The sequence below is a fragment of the Canis lupus genome, chromosome 2 (genome assembly GCF_048164855.1).
Source record: "Canis lupus baileyi chromosome 2, mCanLup2.hap1, whole genome shotgun sequence".
Classification (NCBI taxonomy): domain Eukaryota; kingdom Metazoa; phylum Chordata; class Mammalia; order Carnivora; family Canidae; genus Canis; species Canis lupus.
Genome location: NC_132839.1, coordinates 40,517,164 through 40,539,218, shown reverse-complemented (window position 1 = coordinate 40,539,218; position 22,055 = coordinate 40,517,164). Strand labels below are relative to the sequence as shown.

Genomic DNA, 22,055 nt, shown 5'->3' with positions numbered 1-22,055 from the left:
AAAAATAAAAAAACACAGTGATTTCAGATAGTTGACTTTTTTATGCCTCCCTAAATGGTAAAAGAAATCATTAAGTAATAATGTCCTTAACTTTTAATTTTTAAGGCTAAAATATGGACAATTCTGAAATGTGCTAATAGATAGCAAAATATTTAAATCAGATTAAACATGTTGTAAAATAGCTTCATACCTTGTAATTATTAGATTGTTGTGATGTAATTTGGTATTGTGTATGTCACCACATTACATTTATTTTAATACCTTTATTGCTTTTGTTGGTATAATTTGCATATAGGAAATTTGTCCTTAGTGTACAGTTCTGAGTTTGATAAATTGACATAGTCTTGTAACCACCAGCACAACCAAAATATCGAACTGTCCTATCACCTGAAATTTTCTCTTGTACCCATTTGTAGTCAACTTCGTTCCCTCACTCTAGCACTTGGAAGTCACTGATGTGTTTTATGTTCTCTACTTTACCTTTTTCATAGGGTCATATAAGTGAACTCATATAGTGTGTGTGTGTGTATTTATACAACCCCCCCCCCCACATGCATGCACTATATGTGTATATATGTAGCCTTTTTAGATTGGCTTCTTTACTCTTAGCTATTTAAGATTTCTCTAGGATGTTGCTTGCATCAGTAGTTTATGTTGCTGTTATTTTTAGGTCCTTCTTATTGCTTGAGTACCATTCCATTGTATGAATGTAGAATAATTTGGGTTGTTTGCAGTTTTTGGTGATTATAAATAATTCTCTAGTGTATAGATTTTTGCATGAACTTAACTTTTCATTTCTCCTGGTTAAATACTTAGGAGTGGACTTGGTCTGGGTCTTAGGGTAAGTTAATGTTTAACTTTGTAAGAAACTGCCAAACTGTCCATACCATTTTGCATCTCCATTAATAGTGTATAAGACTCTTTTGCTTTGGTATCCTTATCAACACTGAAATTATCGGGGGGGAGGGTTCCTGCCCTAATTTTAGCCATTCTAATAGGTGTGTAGTCATTGTGATTTTGCTTTGCAATTCTTTGAAGGCTGATGATAATGTATACCTGTGTGCTTTTCATCCATGTATCTTCTTTGGTAAAATATATTTAAATCTTTTGCCCACTTTTAATTGTGTTGTTGGTTTTCTTTTTATTGAGGTTTGTTGTTGTTTTTTTTTTTTTAAGTTGTGGTAAAATACATATGAAATTACTATCTGTTCAAGTCCTTTGCCATTTTTTAAATTGGGTTGTTTTTAATTATTGAGTTTTAGGGATTCTTTATATGTTCTGAATATTGACCACTTAGCAGATATATGACTTGTAAATATTTTTTGTCATTTTGTGGATGGCCTTTTCATTCTGTTGATTGTGTCCTTTGGTGCACAATCATTGTTACTGTGTTTGAGAATTCTTTATATATTCAAGATACAGATTCTTTATCAGGTATTGCTTTACAAATATTTTCCCCTGCCTGGAGCTTGCTTTTTTCCTTCTCTTGAGAGTGTCTTTTGCGGAGAAGTGTCAAATTTTGATAAAGTCCACTTTGTTAGTTTTTCCTTTTATCAATCATGCTTTTGAGATGTCTTTGCCAAGCCCGAGGTCTCAGGTTTTTTTCTGGATGTTTTATTTGAGTTAAATTGTGTATATGTTATGAGTTGTGGGGACAGAAAAATTTTTTTTTTTAATATGGATGTCTACAAAATTTTGAGCAACCATTAGTAAAAGGATTATCCTTTCTTCATTAAATGTTTTCTACTTTGGTCAAAAATAGGTCTTTCCCTAGTCTGTTTTGTTGCTTTAAGTGTCCCTTCTGCCAGTTATTTCTGTCTTTGTTACTGCAGTTTTATTTTAAAAGAGAAATCAGGTAGTGTGAATCCTCCAGATTTCTTTTTTTTTTTTTTTAATTGTTTTGACCATTTTAGTTCTCTTGTGTTTCTACATAAATTTTAGAATAGGTTTATCAAATAAAATCTGAGGTTTTTATTGGGATTGCATCTACAGAGTAATTCAGGGAGAATTGACAGCAATATTGAATCAAACTTTGAATGTGATGTGTCTTCCTCTTCTTTTATTTTCTTAGTACTGTTTTGTAGTTTTATTTCTTCTTTTTGATCTATATACAGTTCATTTCTTTCTCGTGCCTTATTGCACCTGCTGTGTTGTTGAATAGGAATGGTGAGCAGACATCCTTTCCTTATTCCTATTTATTTATTTATGAGAGAGAGAGAGAATGAGAGAGAGAGAGAGAGAGAGAGAGCACGTATGCACGAGCAGAGCGGGAGAGAAAAGCAGGCTTCCCGAAGAGCAGGGAGCCCAGTGCAGGGCTTGATGCTAGACTCAGTCTCGGGACCCTGGCATCATGACCTGAGCCAAAGGCAGACACTTAACTGAGCCACCTAGGCACCCCAAAAGAAGACACTTAAATTAACTAGAGTTTGTTTCTCTTTTCTACTATTTTGCTTGCTTTTGTTAGGATTTTAAGCATAGGGCAGTGCTAAGTGCTTTTGCTAATTATCGTTATCTCATTAGCTTAGGTAAAGTTGGGAAAGATCTTGAATATTGAGAAAACAGTCCAATTTTCTGAATGTGCAAGAAGTGTCCTACCAACTCATGGTAGATGTAATAGGCAACTCTGAGTTTTCTATTTAGAAGATTAGTGTAAGTTTTGTTCTGTAGCTGGCTTCTTGTGCTTTAGTTTTCTTTTTTCATGGAAAGGTACCAGCTTAGGAAAATGTCATCAGAAGATACATAGAGATGAGTATATAATTCATAAATCTTTGGTTATTAAACATGTTAACTGTTGTGCTGGGAACATAGACCTGTGTTGCTTCTGGGCCTCATCAAAGAGACTGTGACAGAATAGAAGTTCTCAATGACCATCCCTCTAGGAATTGTTGTTGTTGTTGTTGTTGTTGTTGTTGTTTTTCAGGAATTGTTTTTTTTTTTTTGAAGGTTTTTAAAAATAGCACTGTCAGTACAAGTTGAGAGACGTATGCCAAAGCATAATTCAGTTGACTTCATTCTCTGAGGCTGCAGAAAAGTACTTTCAAATATATCAGTCTTTTGGTGTTCCAAGTTGATCCAGAATAAAATTTAGACTATTAAGAGCATTATCAGAAAAATTTGCTGTGACAAGCGGATGATAAACATTTTACATCTTGCAGATCATAAATTTGTCACAACTACTCAACTCTGCAGTTGTATTGCAGAAGCTACCACAGACAATAGGTAGACAGATAGGTATGACTGTGTTCCACTAAAACTTTACTTATTTGGCTTGAAGGCCATAGTTTGCTGACCGCGAATCTAGAGCAGTGGCTCCCTGGGCTTATTGTAAAGAGAAATCAAGTAAGTCATCCCCCAACTAACAGAGATTCTGATTCATTTGGTTTGGAATGGGGCCCCTAATATGGGATTTTAAAATGTTCTAGTTTGAAATAGAGGGCCATGGCCTCTGGCATCACGTTTTTAAGAAACATTGACAGAAGAATGGAGAAAGTCATTCTCCTTGGGGTGAGCTGGTGGGCTTTTGGCAGTAGTAAAAAGTAAAGGTGATAATTTGAGGCTATATTCTTTTGGCAGAACCTTGGAGTATTGCCAAATAAAAGCCAAATCATAGTCTTTGACATCTGGTAGTCAGTGATAAAAAAGGATAGAAGTAGCTTCTTTTAAAAGAAGAAAATTCCTGTAGATTAAAACTAACATTTTTCTCCTGTTTATTGTCAAGAATAATATGGTATGCTTTTGAATTGCCTCATTCTTCTATTTGCATTCTCAGAGGAAGCTTTCTTCACTTGAGAATACTAGAAGCCATTGAAATCCTATTATTCCTCAAGGCTAAGTAATTTTTTGGTGCTCCACGGTATGATAAGCACTATTGTAGTCCTTGGAATTAGAGAATAAAAACAGCCAGAACTCTTTTCTTCATGGATTCTGGTCTCCCTATTGGTCCTCAGTGACAGATGAATATATTCCTCAGGTTGTTGTCTACCCCACCTTCTACTGCATTATAATTTTCCTAAGGATAGGAAATCTTAATTTTATATCCCCTTGATGTTTAGTACTTGGTTATGCCCAATAAAATATAATTATGTAGAAGGCCAGTCTATTCAGCAAGGTCACTCTTAGGAGGTCTGTCATAGCAGCATTGTCCAATACCAGTACAATACAAAAGCAAACCACATATGTAATGTAAAATTTTTTAGTCTTTACATTAAAAAATATATAATACAGGTGAAGCTAATTTTATAATCTTATTTAACTTAATATGTTTAAAATACCGTTCTCTGTATGTACTCAATATTCAAAAATTGATATATTTTTTCATACTGAGTCTTACAAAACCAATGTACCTTTTATAATTTCAGCATATTTCAGTTAATACTAGCCACATTTTAAGTGCTCAGTCATCATGTGTCTAATGGCTATCATATTGGCAGGTGCAGGTCTGTAGCTTGAGATGATAGTTCAGAAGGTCCTATGTTCCATCCTTCTTGCCACTGTGACACAATCCCACTTTCTTTAGTTTCAGATATGCTTTCTTAGAAAGTGAATATACATTTTTATAATCCTTTGAGAAATGAAGTAAATTCTCAGGAATTTAAAAGAATGAGTTGGTCATATTTTTTTTATTTTCTGAAAAAGCATTGTAAAAAAGATTAAATGAGTATATACTACACAATTAAAGGGTGAAAGTTGAATGCAAGGAACCTAGTTAGGAGATAGTCTGAGGGTGAACAGTCAAATGTTTCAGCTAGGGAGGTGATGGAATAAGAAGTAAACTTGGAAGAAGGTGCCAAGACAATAAAGTAGGGGAAGGTAGTCTTTGTAAGTAATGTTGCTGGAACATCACCCAGCAAAAGAGTGAATTTGGATTTCTACTTCACATCAGGTGCAAAATTAACTTAAAATGGAGCATAGACTTAAATGTTTAAGGGTTAAAACTATAAAATTCTTAGAAGAAAATTCTTGAAGTAAATCTTTGTGACCTTGACTTAGGCAGTGGTTTCTTAGATATGATGTTAACACAAACAACAAAAGAGAAAGAAAACAGATAAATTGGACCACATCATAGTGAAAAGCTTGTATTCCAAAGGACACCCTAAAGAAAGTGAAAGGATAACCCACAGAATGGAAGAAAATATTTGCAAATATATATCTGATAAGGGACTTCTATCCAGAATATTTAAAACCTCTTATTAACAACAATAAAAAGGCAAATAATTCAATTGAAAATGGACAAAGGATTTGAGTTGACATTTCTCTAAAGAAGATACAGAAATATCCAATTAATTCATGAAAAGATGCTTAATATCATTAGCCATCAGGGAAATACATGTTAAAAGTCACAGTGAGATACCCTAGCAACCCACTAGAATGGCTGTTATCACTGGCAGACTGTAACAAGTGTTAGCAAGGATGTGGATATTGGCTGGTAGAAATGTAAAATGGGGTAGCCATGATGGGAAACAAGGAGTTCCTCAAAAGTTAAGTATAGACTTACCATGTGACCCAACAATTCCACTGCTAGGTATACACCTAACAGAAATGGAAAAAAATTTTCACACAATAACTTTTACATGAGTGTTCATAGCAGCATTACTCATAATAGGAAGTAGAAATAAGCTCTAATTGTCCACCACCTGATGAATAATGAATAGGCAAAATATGGAGTATATCCATAGAAGAGAATATTATTTAGTAATAAAAAGAAATGTACTACAATATGGATAAATGTTTAAAACATTTCACTAACATTTACTAACATTTGAAGCCAGTCAGAGGACCATATGTTGTATGATTCCATGTATATGAAATAGTTAGAACAGGTGAATAGACAGAAAGTAGACTAGTGGTCACTTAGGGTTGGGGGTCATTAAGAGATGATGGCTGAAGAGCAAGGGATTTCTTTTTAGGGTGATGAAAATACTACTAAATTGTTTATGGTGATGGTTGTACATCTGTGAATGTACAAAAACATTTAATTGTACAGTTTAAAGAGTGAATTTTATGATATGTGAATTATATCTCATTCAACCTGTTCCAAGAAGGGGAGGGGGAACCCCCTACATATCTGTTGAGTAGTACCAAACTGGTATAAGATATAATGTAAGCATTTACACTGAAGTAAGCATGTAAGCTAAGGTAGGCTTGTTTTAGATGGTTGGAAACCATTGTTTATCTTGATAGAGTGCACTATGAATGTTTTGAACTATTTAATGTTCTGTGAAGTAAATGTTAATAACCACACAGAATGAGTGTCAGGTCTATCTACTCAAATACTGCAAAAGAGCTATAACTTGAACCCAGGTCGTTGGACTCTGCATATAATGCTTTTTCCATTTGTATGTCAAATTAATTTTAAATTTAAAAAATGTTTATGGAATATAATTTCTGAAATTCAGAACTTATATAATTATATTACATAAACTTCCTTCACATGCAATAAACAAAATTGGTAAGTTTGGTAAGGAAGGAGCCAAAGTTTGGGTCTTGTCCTCCCCCCCCCCCCCCCCCCATTGTAGAACATAGGTAGTGAGGTCAGTTTTGTGGAGAAAGTGACAGTTTTGGAGAATAGCAATTGGTGGTGTCCTATAAGAAGCTGGGAAAAAGAAAATAGAATAGGAATTAGAAATGCAAGCTACAAATTAGCAATCAGAACTGTAAGTAAGGCAGAGTGTAAGAATAAGTGGGGACACATATACAATTTGAATAGCCAGCAGACTGTTTAAGGATACAGAGATAAAAAGGAACCAGTCTGACATTCAAGATAATTTGAATAATGTTCTGGGAAACTACCAAGATAATGTAGAAAAATTGTAGGGGTCTTGTGACTTCTGATCTAGTTTGGGTTTACCACTAATTTTGAATAGGCAAGTGTATCAGAGTTAATAAAATCCTAATATTGTTTATTCAAGTCAGGGAACTCAAGTCCACAGAGGTCCAACATAAGTCATAATTTGAAAGTGGTAGAGGCACACATAGGATCCTAGGCCTCTGCTTTCATTTGTAAAAAGGAAGTTGAATCAGATGATTGCTGAGGATCCATTTGGTTTTAAAATTCAGTGATCCCAGGGTCCATTGCAAAAACAAACAGCTGGAATAAGTACCATAGGATGTTGAGTGTTGATAGGAGGAATTAAATGAAGAGGAAAATTATGATTGGTGAAAAAAGTTAGGATTAAGGTGGCTGATTTGTAAAAATGTTGCATATGGAAAACCAGGATTAAAAATAGAAGGCAATCAGGAGAAAAAATAGAAGGCAACTAGGGAAAATCTGTAAGTAGAGAATTGAGCATCTTTGAAAGAATAGAGAAGAATGTTTGGAAAAGAGGTTATCCAGATATTTCTGCAACTGAATCAACTTTTAGGAATGACTTTTTTCCTTTTTTTTTTTTTTTTTTAAGGAATCAGAAATGCTTTAACACATGGAGTGGGCAAACACAGGAATGGGCAAACTTTTCTATAAAGGATCAGATAGTAAATTGGTTCAGCTTTATGGGACATAGATAGGGTCTCCTTATCTATGTTGCAATTACTCAAGGCAATTGAGTAATTCATTTTCAATTGAATTATTTGCCTTTTTATTGTTGTTAATAAGAGGTTTTAAACATTTTTTAAATTTAAAATTAATTTGTCATAATGGTATGTAAAGGAATGGCCGTGGCTAGTGTCCAGTAAAACTGGACAAATAACTGGACAGATCTCAGGCCATAAATTCTGTTTCCCTACCAGGCAAAGACATAAACATTTAAGTTCTTGCTGCTCGTGGCTATTCATGGTCTCAAAAGGATAAAATATGGTGAAAGTAAGATTCTTTGATGCTCTTCCACTCAAAAGCTATAACCACATATGTGTGTGCACATACAAATAAATGAGACCATATTATACTGCTTTAAATCACCTCCTCCACCATCATAAATTTTTTTTTAAAAACCCATTATCTTGGACATTTTCTCATGTATATATATAAAAGTCAACTATCTTTTGGAACACTTACCAATGTTTAATTTACATTTCTTTAGAAAGTACCTCAGGAAGGCAACCATGTTAGTCTTTTTAGTAAGTCTAGTACTGATCATACCAGTTGTCTAGAATAGTAATAATTCTGCCACTATCAATTTTAATTGCTGGAAACAATACTAAAAATTTTTATGCATGCTATACTGCTCCTCTCCCCATTAAAAAAAATTTTTATTTATGTATTCATGAGACACAGAGAGAGAAAGGCAGAGACACAGGCAGAGGGAGAAGCAAGGCTCCACACAGGGAGCCTGATGTGGGACTCCATCCCGGGTCCCCAGGATCATGCCGTGGGCTGAAGGTGGTGCTAAACCGCTGAGCCTCCTCTCCACATTTTGAAGCATGGTTTTTTTACTCTATCTAAATCATATTGGTATCACATAATTTGATCCTTTCACTCTTTAACCTAATTTAATCTTAGTATTATAAGTAAGTACATATTTAGTGTTTATCACCAGTCCTGTGTTTCTTGTCATTTTGATTGTCAGAAAGTCATTCTCCATTAGACTCTTTAAGAAGAGATCATGAAAATAATATTCTCTGGTTTTGCATGTTTATTGGCTTATCTTTGCCTTTTATACTTGAAGGTCTCTTCTACTGGATATAAAATCCTTGGCTTACTGTTTTGAGTATTTTAACTATTTTATTTTTTGCATAACATGTTGCTATCCCAAGTGTGATGGTAATCTAAGTTTCTTTGTAAGTTTTGAGATCTTTTTACCTAGATACCAAAGAACCTTTTTCCTTAAATCTAGTCATTTTATTGGAGCCAATTTTGGTGTTGGTGTCTCTGAATTGATACTCTCAGATAACTCATATCTATAGTGATATGTATCCTTTGGGTGTGTAGTTTCAATTAAAAAATAATAAAGTTTTGTTTTCATTTTTGGTTTTTTTTACAGTTTTTACTGTTCTTTCCCCTTGTTTTAGTTTTTTAGAGACTCTTGCTATATATATGTTGTATCTCTATTTCCTGTCTCCCAATATTTGTAATTTTTCTCTGACATCTTTTAAAAAAAAACCCTAGGTATCATTTCTTCGTTTTTAAAAAGATTTCTCCTTTCACTTTCTTTTATAGTATTATTTATTAGTCTTATGATCCTGTCAAAAATGACCTTTTAAAATTTATGATTAGCTCTTGAACTCTGTCAACTCATTTTTGAGTTTTTCTAATTCTTATTTATGTTCTTTCATGTCTTACATATTTTCTTATGCCTTCTAGTTTGTTTTGTAATAATAGTTTTGATCCTTTTTTTTTCTTTGAGCACTCATTCTGGCATGCTTCCATTTTCTATAGGAATATTATTTTGCTACTCACTATATTTATAGTAATTTTGTAAGGGATTTTATCCTGTTATTTTCTTTGCTCATTTTATGTAAAATTAGTGAGTTTTTTAGAAATTGGCTTCATTTTCCTGTGTGTGTGTGTGTGTGTGTGTGTGTATGTACACGTACATGCGTGTATGTCTGCCAAAAAACATAACTGCTGCGTTCGGACATTTGCTTTTTGCACACTTTTATCTGGACCTTCTCTTTTGTCTCTGTTGTTCCTGTCCCACCAAATTTTGATTTCCACTGCCAACAATTTCTCCATATTGTGTGGCCCTATCCTAGAAAGGCCTTGAAAGATCAGTGTTGAGAATTCCTATGGGTTACTCTGCTCCAGCTGGTTAAGGCTCTACTGCCAGGCTCCTTGCTCTCACCCACTATTGGAAGCAGGCGAAATGCCCCCCAATTTCAGCTGCTGCTCTCAAATTGACCTGCCATTCTTTCCAGTGAATACCTATCGGTTACTTGGGGGTTCCTCAGATCTTGGACGCTGTATGTATGGCTTTTCTTCCATAGAAGTGTTGGGGACACCCAAGTCTCATAGTTGCTCCTCCCTGACTGCTTGTGTTTTGTACTGTGAGGGGATACATTGGTTACTGGGATTTGTTTTAAAGTCCATGGGTGTTTTGTTTATTGTGTAGTTGCCCTGCTTGTTTTTACTTGAGAATTTTGGAAGGTTCAAAATCTGTGGTACTACCATGGGCGTTAATTTTTCCAGAAATCTGAGCTTCTAGTGCTCAAGTTAGTGCTTGTTTAAAAAAAAAAAAAACAAACAAACAAAAAAACAACTTTCTATAAATGGGAACTTAACTATTGTTAACAAACCACTCTGTGTTAGGCTCTTGCAGAGTTATACTTAGCTGGAATATGTAGATGAGTATGTGCATTCCTCCTTGATTGGGACACCTGGGTGGCTCAATGGTTGAGCATCCACCTTTGGCTCAAGGTGTGATCCCAGAGCCGCGGGGAGCCTGCTTCTCCCTCTGCCTATGTCTGCCTCTCTCTCTCTCTCTCTGTATGTCTTGTGAATTAAAAAAAAAAAAAAAAAAAGTTGGGCCTTGATACCCGGGTTACTTACAGTGCCATGTGTTAGGGAGCAGAAGTGTGTACCTCTTCTACAGTGGAAAAGTAGAGTGGTTTTATGAATGAGATGACATTAAACTTGGATTTTGAAGAATGAGCTGAAGCTTGCAAGACTGATGAGGTTCTAAAGAATGTAGAGAGGAGATGCAAAAGCATAGCATTTGCTAATGCTTGGCATGCTTAAGCAGGGATCCGTATCAGCGTGTTTAGAGCAAATACTAGAGTGCTGGGAAGCAAGTTGTCTTTGTATTTCACGATGCTTCATTCTAAGAAATTTGGACCTATGGGCAGTGGAACGACAGGATCAGGTAATCAGGTTTGTTTTAGAATGATAACCTTTCAAACATTGGAGGGAGGGTAAATTGTAACCTGGTGGAGGTAAGAAATCTATTGAGAAGGCCAAATACGATAATGGTGAAGGTAGAAGGAAAGGGAAGTGTAGAATAGTTGAAACCTTTGAAATTTTTTATTGCCACCCAGTTCACAAACCATTTAAGGCTGAGGTGGTCAGCACCTGCTGCTCATTAGAATCACTTTTTAAAAAGTGCCTACTATCTATCTCCCCTCTCCCAGTTTTATTTAATCGGTATGAGGTGGGGGTTATACATCAGCAAGCACGTTTGAAACTTCCCAAGTGATTCTCATCCCCAGCTTGATTTGGGGGAATCACAGACTTCTGGGTAGTCATTAAATGAATTGTAGCAAGCACTGATCCAGGATTTACATGCCTTATTAAGTGCCAGAGCTGCATAGAAGCAGTGGTCCAAGCCAGATTTTCGACCCTGACTCACTGTAGCCAAAAACTACACTTAGATTTTTTCACAAGTAAATCTTGAGGAAAATATCTTATCTCTTTCTTATTGAAAGTTCCTGACATTTTCAGCATTTCTTTATATTTTTGTGTTATTTTAAAATTTTTAAATAAAAGAATTACCAAGCAAGATGCAAATGAACAACATAAAAGTATATAGAATAAAAGATTAGTCTGCGTCTCCTCCAACGAAGGAAGGAAAAAAGCAAAAGAATAATCCCCCCTCTTAACACCACTCACCCCCCCCCCCCATAGGTATTCCTTGGGCATTAGATTTTTCCCAGTATTTGCAATCAACAAACAGTCTTCAAGGAATAGCTGTGTATGTATTTTCATATTGTTGGAGATGTATATGTATCTTCAGGGAACATTCTTAGAATCTGGTTTGCTCTGTCAAAAGATTATTTTTTTGTGGGCAGCGGTTTAGCGCCGCCTTCAGCCCAGGGCGTGATCCTGGAGACCCGGGATGGAGTCCCATGTCGGGCTCCCTGCGTGGAACTTTCTTCTTCTGCCTGTGTGTCTGCCTCTCTCTGTGTCTCTCATGAGTAAATAAATAAAATCTTTAAAAAAAAAAAAAAAAAGATTAGTTTTTTTGTGATTTTTTTCAAGTATTAAGAAATTCCTGAAGAATATTATAGAGTTTACATATCCATCAGCATTGTGTTTCTCTACAGCCTTCTCAACAAAATAGTTGTCATACTTTGTTTTACCATTCACTGCATGGTGTTAGTTTGTAGTTCTCATTACTTGAGTTTTAACATCTTAATATATTTTTTGCAAATGATGTATTTCATTGTTTTTTGTTATTATTGTTTTTGTGCTTTCTTCCCTCTCTTACCTATTTTTTAGTAGCTCCTAATATCAGTGTTTTCAAAAGATGGTCTGAGGACCCTAAAAGGTCTCTGAAATCCTTTTAGGCTCTAGGGAAAATTATTTTTATAACGGTATGAAAATCTTGTCTTTCTCACTATATTGATATTTGCAATAAAGATCCAGAAGCAGCAGTGGATAAAATTGGCCACCACAGCCCAAATCAAGGCAGTGGCACCAAACCTTACTAATAGTGCCACACACTCAAGAGTTTAAAGAACAATTCTGTGTTTGTTTCAGAATGATTTGAAGCAGTAAAATGATTAGTTTTAGTTTTATGGCATCTCAGCTTTTGAGTATAGTTTTATTTATTTATTTATATTTTTTTAAATTTTTATTTATTTATGATAGTCACAGAGAGAGAGAGAGGCAGAGACACAGGCAGAGGGAGAAGCAGGCTCCATGCACCGGGAGCCTGATGTGGGATTCGATCCCGGGACTCCAGGATCGCGCCCTGGGCCAAAGGCAGGCGCCAGACCGCTGCGCCACCCAGGGATCCCTGAGTATAGTTTTAAAATTATGCACTGAAATGGGAAATATGCATAAGGTACTTAATACTGAAGTAGTTGTGTGATTGTTTGAATTGGAAACAATTTGTGTGTATGTCTGTGTATACAACATACTTTTACTTGAAGGAATGTATGATTATCCAGACTTGAATATTTGACAGACATTTTTCTCGAATGAGTACCTGATGCTTCAGAAAACAATTCTGATGTATTTCATTATTTGCCAATAAAGAAAATTGAATTTAAAACAAAAACTAAACCCTTGGACAGCTTTTACCTACTACCATGAGCCAGTAGCTTTTCAGTACTTAGCAGATTTTGATGAGATTGGTGATATTAATATATTATTTTTATCTTATTTTATTTTTATTTCATTTCATTTATTTGAAAGAGAGTACTCAAGCATGAGCAGGGATAGGGGCAGAGGGACAAGCAGACACTGTGCCGAGCTTAGAGCCTGATGGGGGGTTCAGTTCCAGGACCCTGAGATCATGACCTGAGCCAAAGTTAGACATTTGACTGAGCCACCTAAGCACCCCAATATACAATTAAAAAATATATATACAGTGAAATGTGTCACCATTGGAACGATTTGCCTAAGTATTTTTCGAATGATTAAGGCATGCTGTTATAAAACCATGATAGACAGAATATCCATTGAAAGTGCAAAGCTGGCCAATGGATATTTATGTAACAATACCAAAGTCCATTGATACATCTTAGATTATACATTGCAACTGTTAAGAAACTCACACCAAGTTTTGGTGTAAATGAAATTTGGATATCCATAATCACCTAAAAGGGCTACTAAAATAACTTCCCTTTTTTAACTGCATATGTGTGTGAAGCTGGATTTTCTTCATGTACTTTAATAAAAAGCAGCTATTTTAAGAGATTGAACATACCTTCTTGAACTTTATTTACTAGTGACTATTGAATTTTGTCAAATGCCTTTTTAAGGTCTGTGGATAGAATCATAGAATTTTTTTCCTTTAGATTTAATAATAGGATACCAGTGAATTTCCTTGCATTCCTGTAATAAATCCCTTTATCATGAGTATTTGCAGGAAGTTGCCCTCTGCTCCTTTTTTTGCTTTAATACTTTTTGTATAGAGATATTTAAATCATTTTGGGCTTTAATATTTGGAGTGGAACTCTGTCTTTATGGACAGTCACTATCATTTAGATGTCAATAATATAATTGTTTTATAAAAACTTTACAAACTTTCCTTCATTTTTAGCATCTGGAGCAATTTATGGAGCTTTGAGGCTACCTGGGCAATGATGATTTGGTAGAATTCTCCTATGAAATCATCTGTGGCTGGTGCTTTTTTTGTGGGATGTTTTTCTCTATTTCATGTCCAGAAATTGCTTTGTTTAAATTGTGTTTTTAATTTCTGATAGAGTCAGTATTTCCCTAGGGAAATTACCTAGTTCTAGGTTTTCAAATGTATTTAAACTTGTTACGTAGTTTCTTGTATTTCCTGTTGATTTGCTAACATTTGGTTCTTTTTCATCATTTATTTTTTTAGTTTTAGGCCTCTTCCTAATTTTTGAAATGGGTATTGTCTGTCTTTGAGTTATATTAAGGGAATGATTTTGTGTAGTGATTTATTCTTGAAGTATTATTTTGGGAGGATATAAAGGTAGATTCATACAGATGCCATTGTTTTTGGCTACTCAGATGTTTTCCTATTTTTTTCAACATAACCTTTTGTTTACATGGACTTTATTGCAATATAATTCATATACCATGCAATTTGCCCTTTAAAGCATACAATTCAGTGGTTCTTAGTATATTTACATACTTGTATGACCATCACCAGTCATAAATATTTTCATTACCCTAAAAAGAAATACTGTACCATAAGCTATTACTCCCTAGTCTCTCCATCCTAGTCTCTCCATCCTTTTCCACTCCTTGCTTTAGACAACTGCCACTTTATAGATTTGCCTGTCTTTATAAATTTGTCTTTTCTGAACATTGCTTATAAATAGAATATTTATATTCTATAAGACCACTATATGTGGTCTTTTGTGATTGGCTTCTCTTGTAGCATGTGTTAGTGCTGTTTCATTTCTTTTTATTGCAAATAATATTCCATTGTATAGATATACCACATTTTTGTTTTTCCATTCATCAGTTGATGGACATTTGGGTTGTTTTCCCTTTCTTGGCTATTATAAATGATGCACATTTGGGTTTAAGTCTTTGTGTGGACATATGTTTTCATTTTGAGGGGTGTATATACCTACAAGAAGAATTACTGGTGTTTATTTTTAAGAAGTTTTTCTATTTTCTTTTGCTACTTTAGTAGGCTTCAGGGTAGGAGGGGAGGTCATGACATTTACCTAGTCTGCGGTGAATGTGATCTCCTCTGTTGTGGACTGGACAGACTATATCATCAGATGGTTTGGATAGTAGTGCGTAGTATAATACAATTTATATGAAAACACACTTGTCTGCTTTAGTGATTCTGGAACACTAGGAAAATATTTTATGTTTCTTTAGACTACTCTGAATACTATACTTCATTTCCTTTCAAGGGAATGGTGTAGATTTTTTTGAGATTAGGTCATTTTTTAATAACTTGGAAATATTTTGCATTTTTCTTGTATTGGTCTGCCCTTTGTCATCGTGATTAAGATTTTCAGCTCATTTAGAGGTATATTGTTTGTTATTTTATTTAATTAATGTATTTTAAAAGTTTTGATATGGTTCTGCTTTCTGTTATATGCGTTGTGCATATAAGACATTATTATAATGTACTACTTCTAAAGAGACTTTTATCATAATTGAAGGTAGTTGAAATAACATATTTGATTTTAGTAGCTATTGATATTTTATTATACAAAACGGCACCAGATGTTTATGGCACTAGATGTTTAAGTGTTCATTCTATAAATTAGTTGTCACTGTTTGTGATGATCACACTAATGCACTGCCAGTACCTTCAGGAGCCCTTCTGATAATCAAAAATAAATGCAGAATTTCAGTGTTCAGAATTTTTAAATATATTTTAGTACTTAAAAAGCATTCATGTAGTTAGCAATTTTTAATATTTTTGTATGTCCTGCATTTAATTTATTAGAGCATTCATTCCCATACTAGGATAGATCATTTCAGTATGTATCCACACAAGCAAGTGTTTGGATCACAGATGTAATAAGATTGTAATTTTTATATTTAAGCTTTTTTAGATTGTAGAGTACGATATAATGAACAATTATTTTTTGTAATAGCAGTGTTTTTCTGTAATTATTACTTTAGGCACCTGGATTTGGATTTGGAATTGCAATATCTGGTGGAAGAGATAACCCTCATTTTCAGAGTGGAGAAACTTCCATAGTAATTTCAGATGTGCTGAAAGGGGGACCTGCTGAAGGACAGCTACAGTAAGCACATTTCTTCTTTTGGGTGCCTGTGTTACGAGCACTATTCCTATCCTCAGTCACTGGCATACTGTTTAGTGACTTCTTCAACGTACATTTATACTTCTGTTTATCATAAATGAAAAGCCTAGTATCCCTTACCTTAAGTAGGTGGTCACTGTAAAAATAAAGATAGTGAAGAGAAAACTTGTTCAGTTTAAGATGGAATTTAGCCTTCAGAAACCTCTCACCCTTAATCTTGTCCTTATTGTTCAGTTAAGGTAAGCAAGATAGAGGCAAAATGTATACTAGCTAGCAAAAAAGTGAGTGTATAGTTAGAGGCATTGAAAGAAAACTGGAAGGAGAAATGCTTTATCTTTTAAAAAGGGAGTAATTTTTTCCAGCCATGTAATATAATATCATTTAATGCCCTCTAATTGTACCACCAAAAATCATTTTTTGTATTGTGGTACCTGTTCACTCTTTTGTAAGAACATTGTATTAATGATATAAAAATATTAATGGCCTGTGGTCAGTTACTAAACATAGGAGATCGGAAAGTAAATTGTTTGACATTATTGTATCATTGTTCTGAAAACAAATAGATTAACTAGTGTATAATTAAAATACTTTTATGGAAGTACTCATTGTGAAAATATATTCACAAACTTGTTTGTATGTTTTTTCTAACTTATTTTGGTGACCTTTTTTTACTTAGGGAAAATGACCGAGTTGCAATGGTTAATGGAGTTTCAATGGATAATGTTGAACATGCGTTTGCTGTTCAGCAACTAAGGAAAAGTGGGAAGAATGCAAAAATTGTAAGTATCTTTTACCTTTAATTTAATAAAACTATCAACCTTATGGTTGATATGTTTCTGGTTTTTGAATTCATCTTAACGCTTTAAGAAAATGAAAACTGGATCAGTAGTTCTAAAGTTAGCTTACAGGTGGTATGTTTTATCACTGTGTATATATTTTCTCAAAGTTTAGATACGAGGATTTATTTTATTTTTTTGAAGGGGAAAGGAAGGGTGATTAAATGGTCACCTCTTTATGACTTAATGTTTCCTTTTCTTTTAAGTACTTATTAGACTGAAACTTGGCATGTAGTCCATTTGAAGTATTTATTAGCCCTGTTTTCTGTTACAGGGTTTGTTTAGTGGGCAAGTTTTACATTGTCCCTTAAACATATACATCAATAACCACTTTCCTTGTTACTGTGATACAGTTTGAGGAGAAAGTGGTAAGATTTTCTTTATAGGGTTGTTTGGGGTGCATTTTAATGTTACTGTTTTAGTACATAGCTGAAATCTGTCCTCTATTTCATTATTTCTCTTAAGAAGTCTATTTTTTTTAATAAGTAAAGGGAAAGAAATTCAGTTAACTCTTGATAACTGGCCTCAAATCACAAGTAAAACTAAACAAATGTGGCACAGGGATGCCTGGGTGGCTCAGCAGTTGAGTGTCTGTCTTTGGCTCAGGGCATGATTCTGGGGTTCCAGGATTGGGTCTGCATTGGGCTCCCTCTGGGGAGCCTGCTTCTCCCTCTCCCTGTATCTCTGCCTCTCTGTCTCTCATGAGTAAATAAATAAAATATTTTTTTAAAATAAATAAAATCTTAAAAAAATAAACAAATATGGCACAGAATGGATTTAATGTAAAAGTCCTATGTAAAATTATGTCCACATTTTGGAACATGTCTGCTACTTCTTAACCCACTTTATCCCCCCCGCACCCCTCCTTTCTGCCCCTCTAGCCTCTGAAAGGACTGATTAAGACACTGCTTTGTGGCCTTAATTCAGATATAAAGAGCAGGAACAAGAGGCTGCATAGGCAGCTAGGTCCTTTGCCCTGCCTTGTCTATTGAGAACTTTTCTACTTTCTAGCAGACACTCAGAACCACGGTGGACACAATGGAGAGGGAGGGAGAGGGGCTGGAGTGAGGGGAGGAGCCTGCATTGTGTTTTGACCTTGGTGGTTGGGTGAGAGCTAGTAGGTGTATTCCCTGAGATTTTGCGCCCCACAGTTGCGAGGTCCTTTTCCCTTGTGTAGGCTGCTTGCCATATGGTTTATTTCTACACCAGTGTTCTTGCTGGTGGGTGAGAGCTCTTTCAGATTGCGGTAGGTCTGTGTTGAGTTATTGCATTCCAGATGACCAACATCTTTTTCTTTTTAATTTTATTTTAAAAAATTAATAAAGATTTTAAATAAAATCTTTATTTATTTGAGACACACACACACACACACACACACACACACACACACAAAGCCCAAGCAGGGGGAACGGTGGGAGTGAGGGAGAAGCAGACAGACTCCTTGCTGAGCAGGGAGCCCAACCTGAGACTTGATCCCAGGACTCTGGGATCATGACCTGAGCTGAAGACAGGTGCTTAACCAATGGTGGTTCATTGGAACCACCACCCAGGTGCTCCAACATTTTCTTTTGAGTATATATTTTCACAACTTCATTATAACCATATTTTTACAACTATAATGTTATTTTTATTTTTTAATTTTTTTAAAAAATTATTTATTTATTCATGAGAGACAGAGAGAGAGAGAGGCAGAGACACAGGCAGAGGGAGAAGCAGGCTCCATGCAGGGAGTCCGATGCGGGACCCAATCCTGGGACTCCAGGATTACGCACTGGGCCAAAGGCAGGCGCTAAACCGCTGAGCCACCCAGGGATCCCCTATCATGTTATTTTTATTTTTTTAAAATTTTTATTTATTTATGATAGTCACAGAGAGAGAGAGAGAGAGAGAGGCAGAGACACAGGCAGAGGGAGAAGCAGGCTCCATGCACCGGGAGCCCGATGTGGGATTCGATCCTGGGTCTCCAGGATCGCGCCCTGGGCCAAAGGCAGGCGCCAAACCGCTGCGCCACCCAGGGATCCCCTCATGTTATTTTTAAATCACAGTTCATACACATGCTGGCTAGTGGGTGGTAGAGTTTTTAAACAATTTTTAGAGCATGAGATTGTAGTGTTAATGGAAGCAAATTGCTGATTTTTATAATTGCCGATCTTAAAATTGAGTAAGTTTTAGCATTAGTACCTTAGCTGCTGATCCTGAGCATTGTTATTATTATTCAGTGTCTTTCAGTTGCTCATTTCAAAGTGAGCATCTTAGGTAAATTGAGTTTTTTCTCCCTGTTCTGAGATTGTGAGCTTTGCCTCTAACCCCAACTTTTTAAGCTGAAATGTTGAGCTGTTTTGTTTGCCATGCAAAATATTCAGCATACATACACCACATTGAAAATGCATCTAAGAAAGATGTATTCCAACACCCTAGACTTCTCTCCATAGAAATTATTTTATTTTATTTTATTTTAAAGATTTTATTTATTTATTCATAGACACAGAGAGAGAGGCAGAGACACAGGCAGAGGGAGAAGCAGGCTCCATGCAGGGAGCCCGATGTGGGACTCGATCCCGGGTCTCCAGGATCACACCCCAGGGTGCAGGTGGTGCCAAACTGCTGCGCCACCGAGGCTGCCCTAGAAATTATTTTATAAGTAGGTCCAAAACCTGTAATGTATTTGAAATAGAAGAAGGATTTAGGGCAGCTCAAGGATGGATTTTGCTCTGACCATACTTAGAGCTACATGAGTTGGAAAGGTGGAACTCAGGAAGATTGAGCAAGTATTTTTGCCCTATAGGGAGAGGCTAGAGGGGGATTAGGTAGAAGAGTGTTTTAATCAGCAAAGAGCTGTTCATTTCTACATTTGAAGTGACTGGATCATGGTCAAGTTTATCATTGCCATATGACTTCTAGAATAAAACTCCAGTGTCTTAGACTGTGGTCTTCAAGGTATCTTTTAACTCTTAATTCATCCCTAGCCATAACCAGAACCTCAAGGTCATTATATACATTGTTTTTGCTTGTTTAGTTTAGTTTTTTTTTTTTTTCTTTCAGTTCTGAATAAGTAGCTCCTCTTCCTCCCATTCCCAATCTACCAGTCTCTTTTCTTCCCTATGCTCTTATGTTGGGGTATTCGGTTGTTTATATGATTATCTTTCCATAAGCTAAGAGCTTGTTGGGTAGTAAGCAAATAAATTATTTCTTTTTTGTTGAACTTAAATGTTAGAACTCTTTTAATAGTATAACTACCACAAGTAGGCTTAAATTTGCTTTAACAACAAGTGAAGGGAAGTTAGAAATAGTTTATGACACAGCGAGCATGTAAATTTTTACTAAAAATATTAGTAAATTTTTACTGAAATCCTGAATATCCTAAAAAAGTATTATGAAGTAAATGATTTGGCAGAAACTCTTCTTAGAAATGACATCTGTGAGCACTTCAGTGTATCTCCACATGGCCTTTTATTGTCATGCTTACCTAGCCCATTTATTGATGGGCATTTCAGTTCCAGTTTCCACAAATAATAAAAAAAAAAATTACTGTGTTGAAGATTATTGTGTTTCTATTTATTCAGTTACTGTTTAGGAATAACTTCTTAGTGGCTTTTTAGTTAGAAGGCATTAATGACTTTATATATATATTGCCACTGCTCTTCGGAAAGCCAGTAGGGTATTGAGAGTCCAATTTTATCAACGATGTTTAAATCTTTGCCAAACAGACTGAACATAGTATTTCAAATGAAATATTTTACAATATGAGTTTGATCATCTCATAGTGTATATATTGCCTATTTATGTTTCTTTTTTGCTTATTCCTTTGCATTTCTGTGTTGATGATTATTGTATTAGAGTATTGTATGTATTAGGATTGTTAGCCTTCTGTCATATATACTACATATTTTGTCTGTTTGCTTTGTGAGTGTAAGTTGTTTATGGTGATTGAGGAAGGTTGTTTTTGTATGATTTTAACATTGAAATGCTTTCATTTTTTATGTTATGTCTGTCAGATGTTCACTCGATTGGTTCTGCCTTTGGTGTCAGGCTTACAAAAGTCTTTACCTTATCAGAGTTATAAAAGCATATATCCTATATTTTATTCTAATATTTGTCATAGTATTTTGTTGTTTTATTTTATTTGAATCTTTAATTCATCTAAGATTTGAAGTTGGCATTCCCCCCCAAATTTCTCTTCCAAAATTTTCAGTGTTAAAATCAAGCATAATTGTCAAACATGCTAAATATCTTCTTGTAGGTTTATAGCCATTAACTATAATACACATAGAGAATTATAATAGGATTGAATATTTTTCAATAAGTTAAACACTTACTGGTTGCAAATATTTCATTATATTGAGTATAATTAAATGCATGGCAAGGATCTTCTCCAAGGATCTTGAATCTTAATAGGATAGATGAGTATACACAGTCATAACCATAGTGCACATCTGAGATTGAAAGTAATTTTTAAGTACAGTAAATTTCCAAAGAGATGGCAGGTACTCTTGCAGAAGACATGGAAAGCTCCCAGTCCTCATCTAGTCACTTTCTTTTTGTTTGTATATTGCTAGGGAGGAATTAAAGATTTAAAGTAATACTGCAAACATATTGCAGTGCAGTATGCAGGAGGTTGAAATAGAGGTGACTAAAATGCAGAGTCCATTAAGAATGCTTTACAATAAATGTTACTTGTAAGGGCCTGAGCTGTGGGGCACAGAGGGTAGAAAGATAGGCAGTCTTCTCTCAGTTCATAACAGGGCATTAGCTGGCTGTCCTTTTCATATGTTGATGTCTTGCTTCTTCCTCAGCTTCAAGTGTTGTTTCCTAGGAAAGGACTTCTGTGATCACTCTTGTAGAAGCAAACAGCAAGCAGTATTGAATGTGGAGCAGCCATTTGAAGAAAATTAGTCACGAAGGGAGGATATAGGATAACTTGGAAATGAGTAGCAAGACAGAGGAATAGAAGATTAATTAGCAGATTAGTAATAGGCAGAAGACTAATTTGGGGGAGAGATTAAAGTTTTAAGTACCTTGAGGGGTATTATTGATGAAGAGGGTCTTGGAGGTCATATGGGAGGATTCCATTCATACAAGAAGAAGATCAACTTGGTCTTTGAGCCCTGAAGGAAGGAAAACTAAATAAATGAGATACTGAAAAAATGTAGGAGTATAGGGAAAGTAAAGTGGCATTGATCTCTGTGAGTC

At 35.2% G+C, this 22,055-nt stretch overlaps 1 protein-coding gene across 27 annotated transcripts in view; it reads left to right on the top strand.

Moving 5' to 3' along the window:
• The window catches only part of TJP1 (tight junction protein 1), a 249,479-nt gene that overhangs the window by 167,287 nt on the left and 60,137 nt on the right, over nt 1-22,055 (top strand). For all 27 annotated transcript variants that reach the window (XM_072796363.1, XM_072796348.1, XM_072796340.1 and 24 more), the window contains 2 exons: nt 15,887-16,011; nt 16,706-16,808. In XM_072796363.1, the coding sequence (XP_072652464.1) occupies nt 15,887-16,011; nt 16,706-16,808 (228 nt within the window). The remainder of the gene's footprint in view (nt 1-15,886; nt 16,012-16,705; nt 16,809-22,055) is intronic.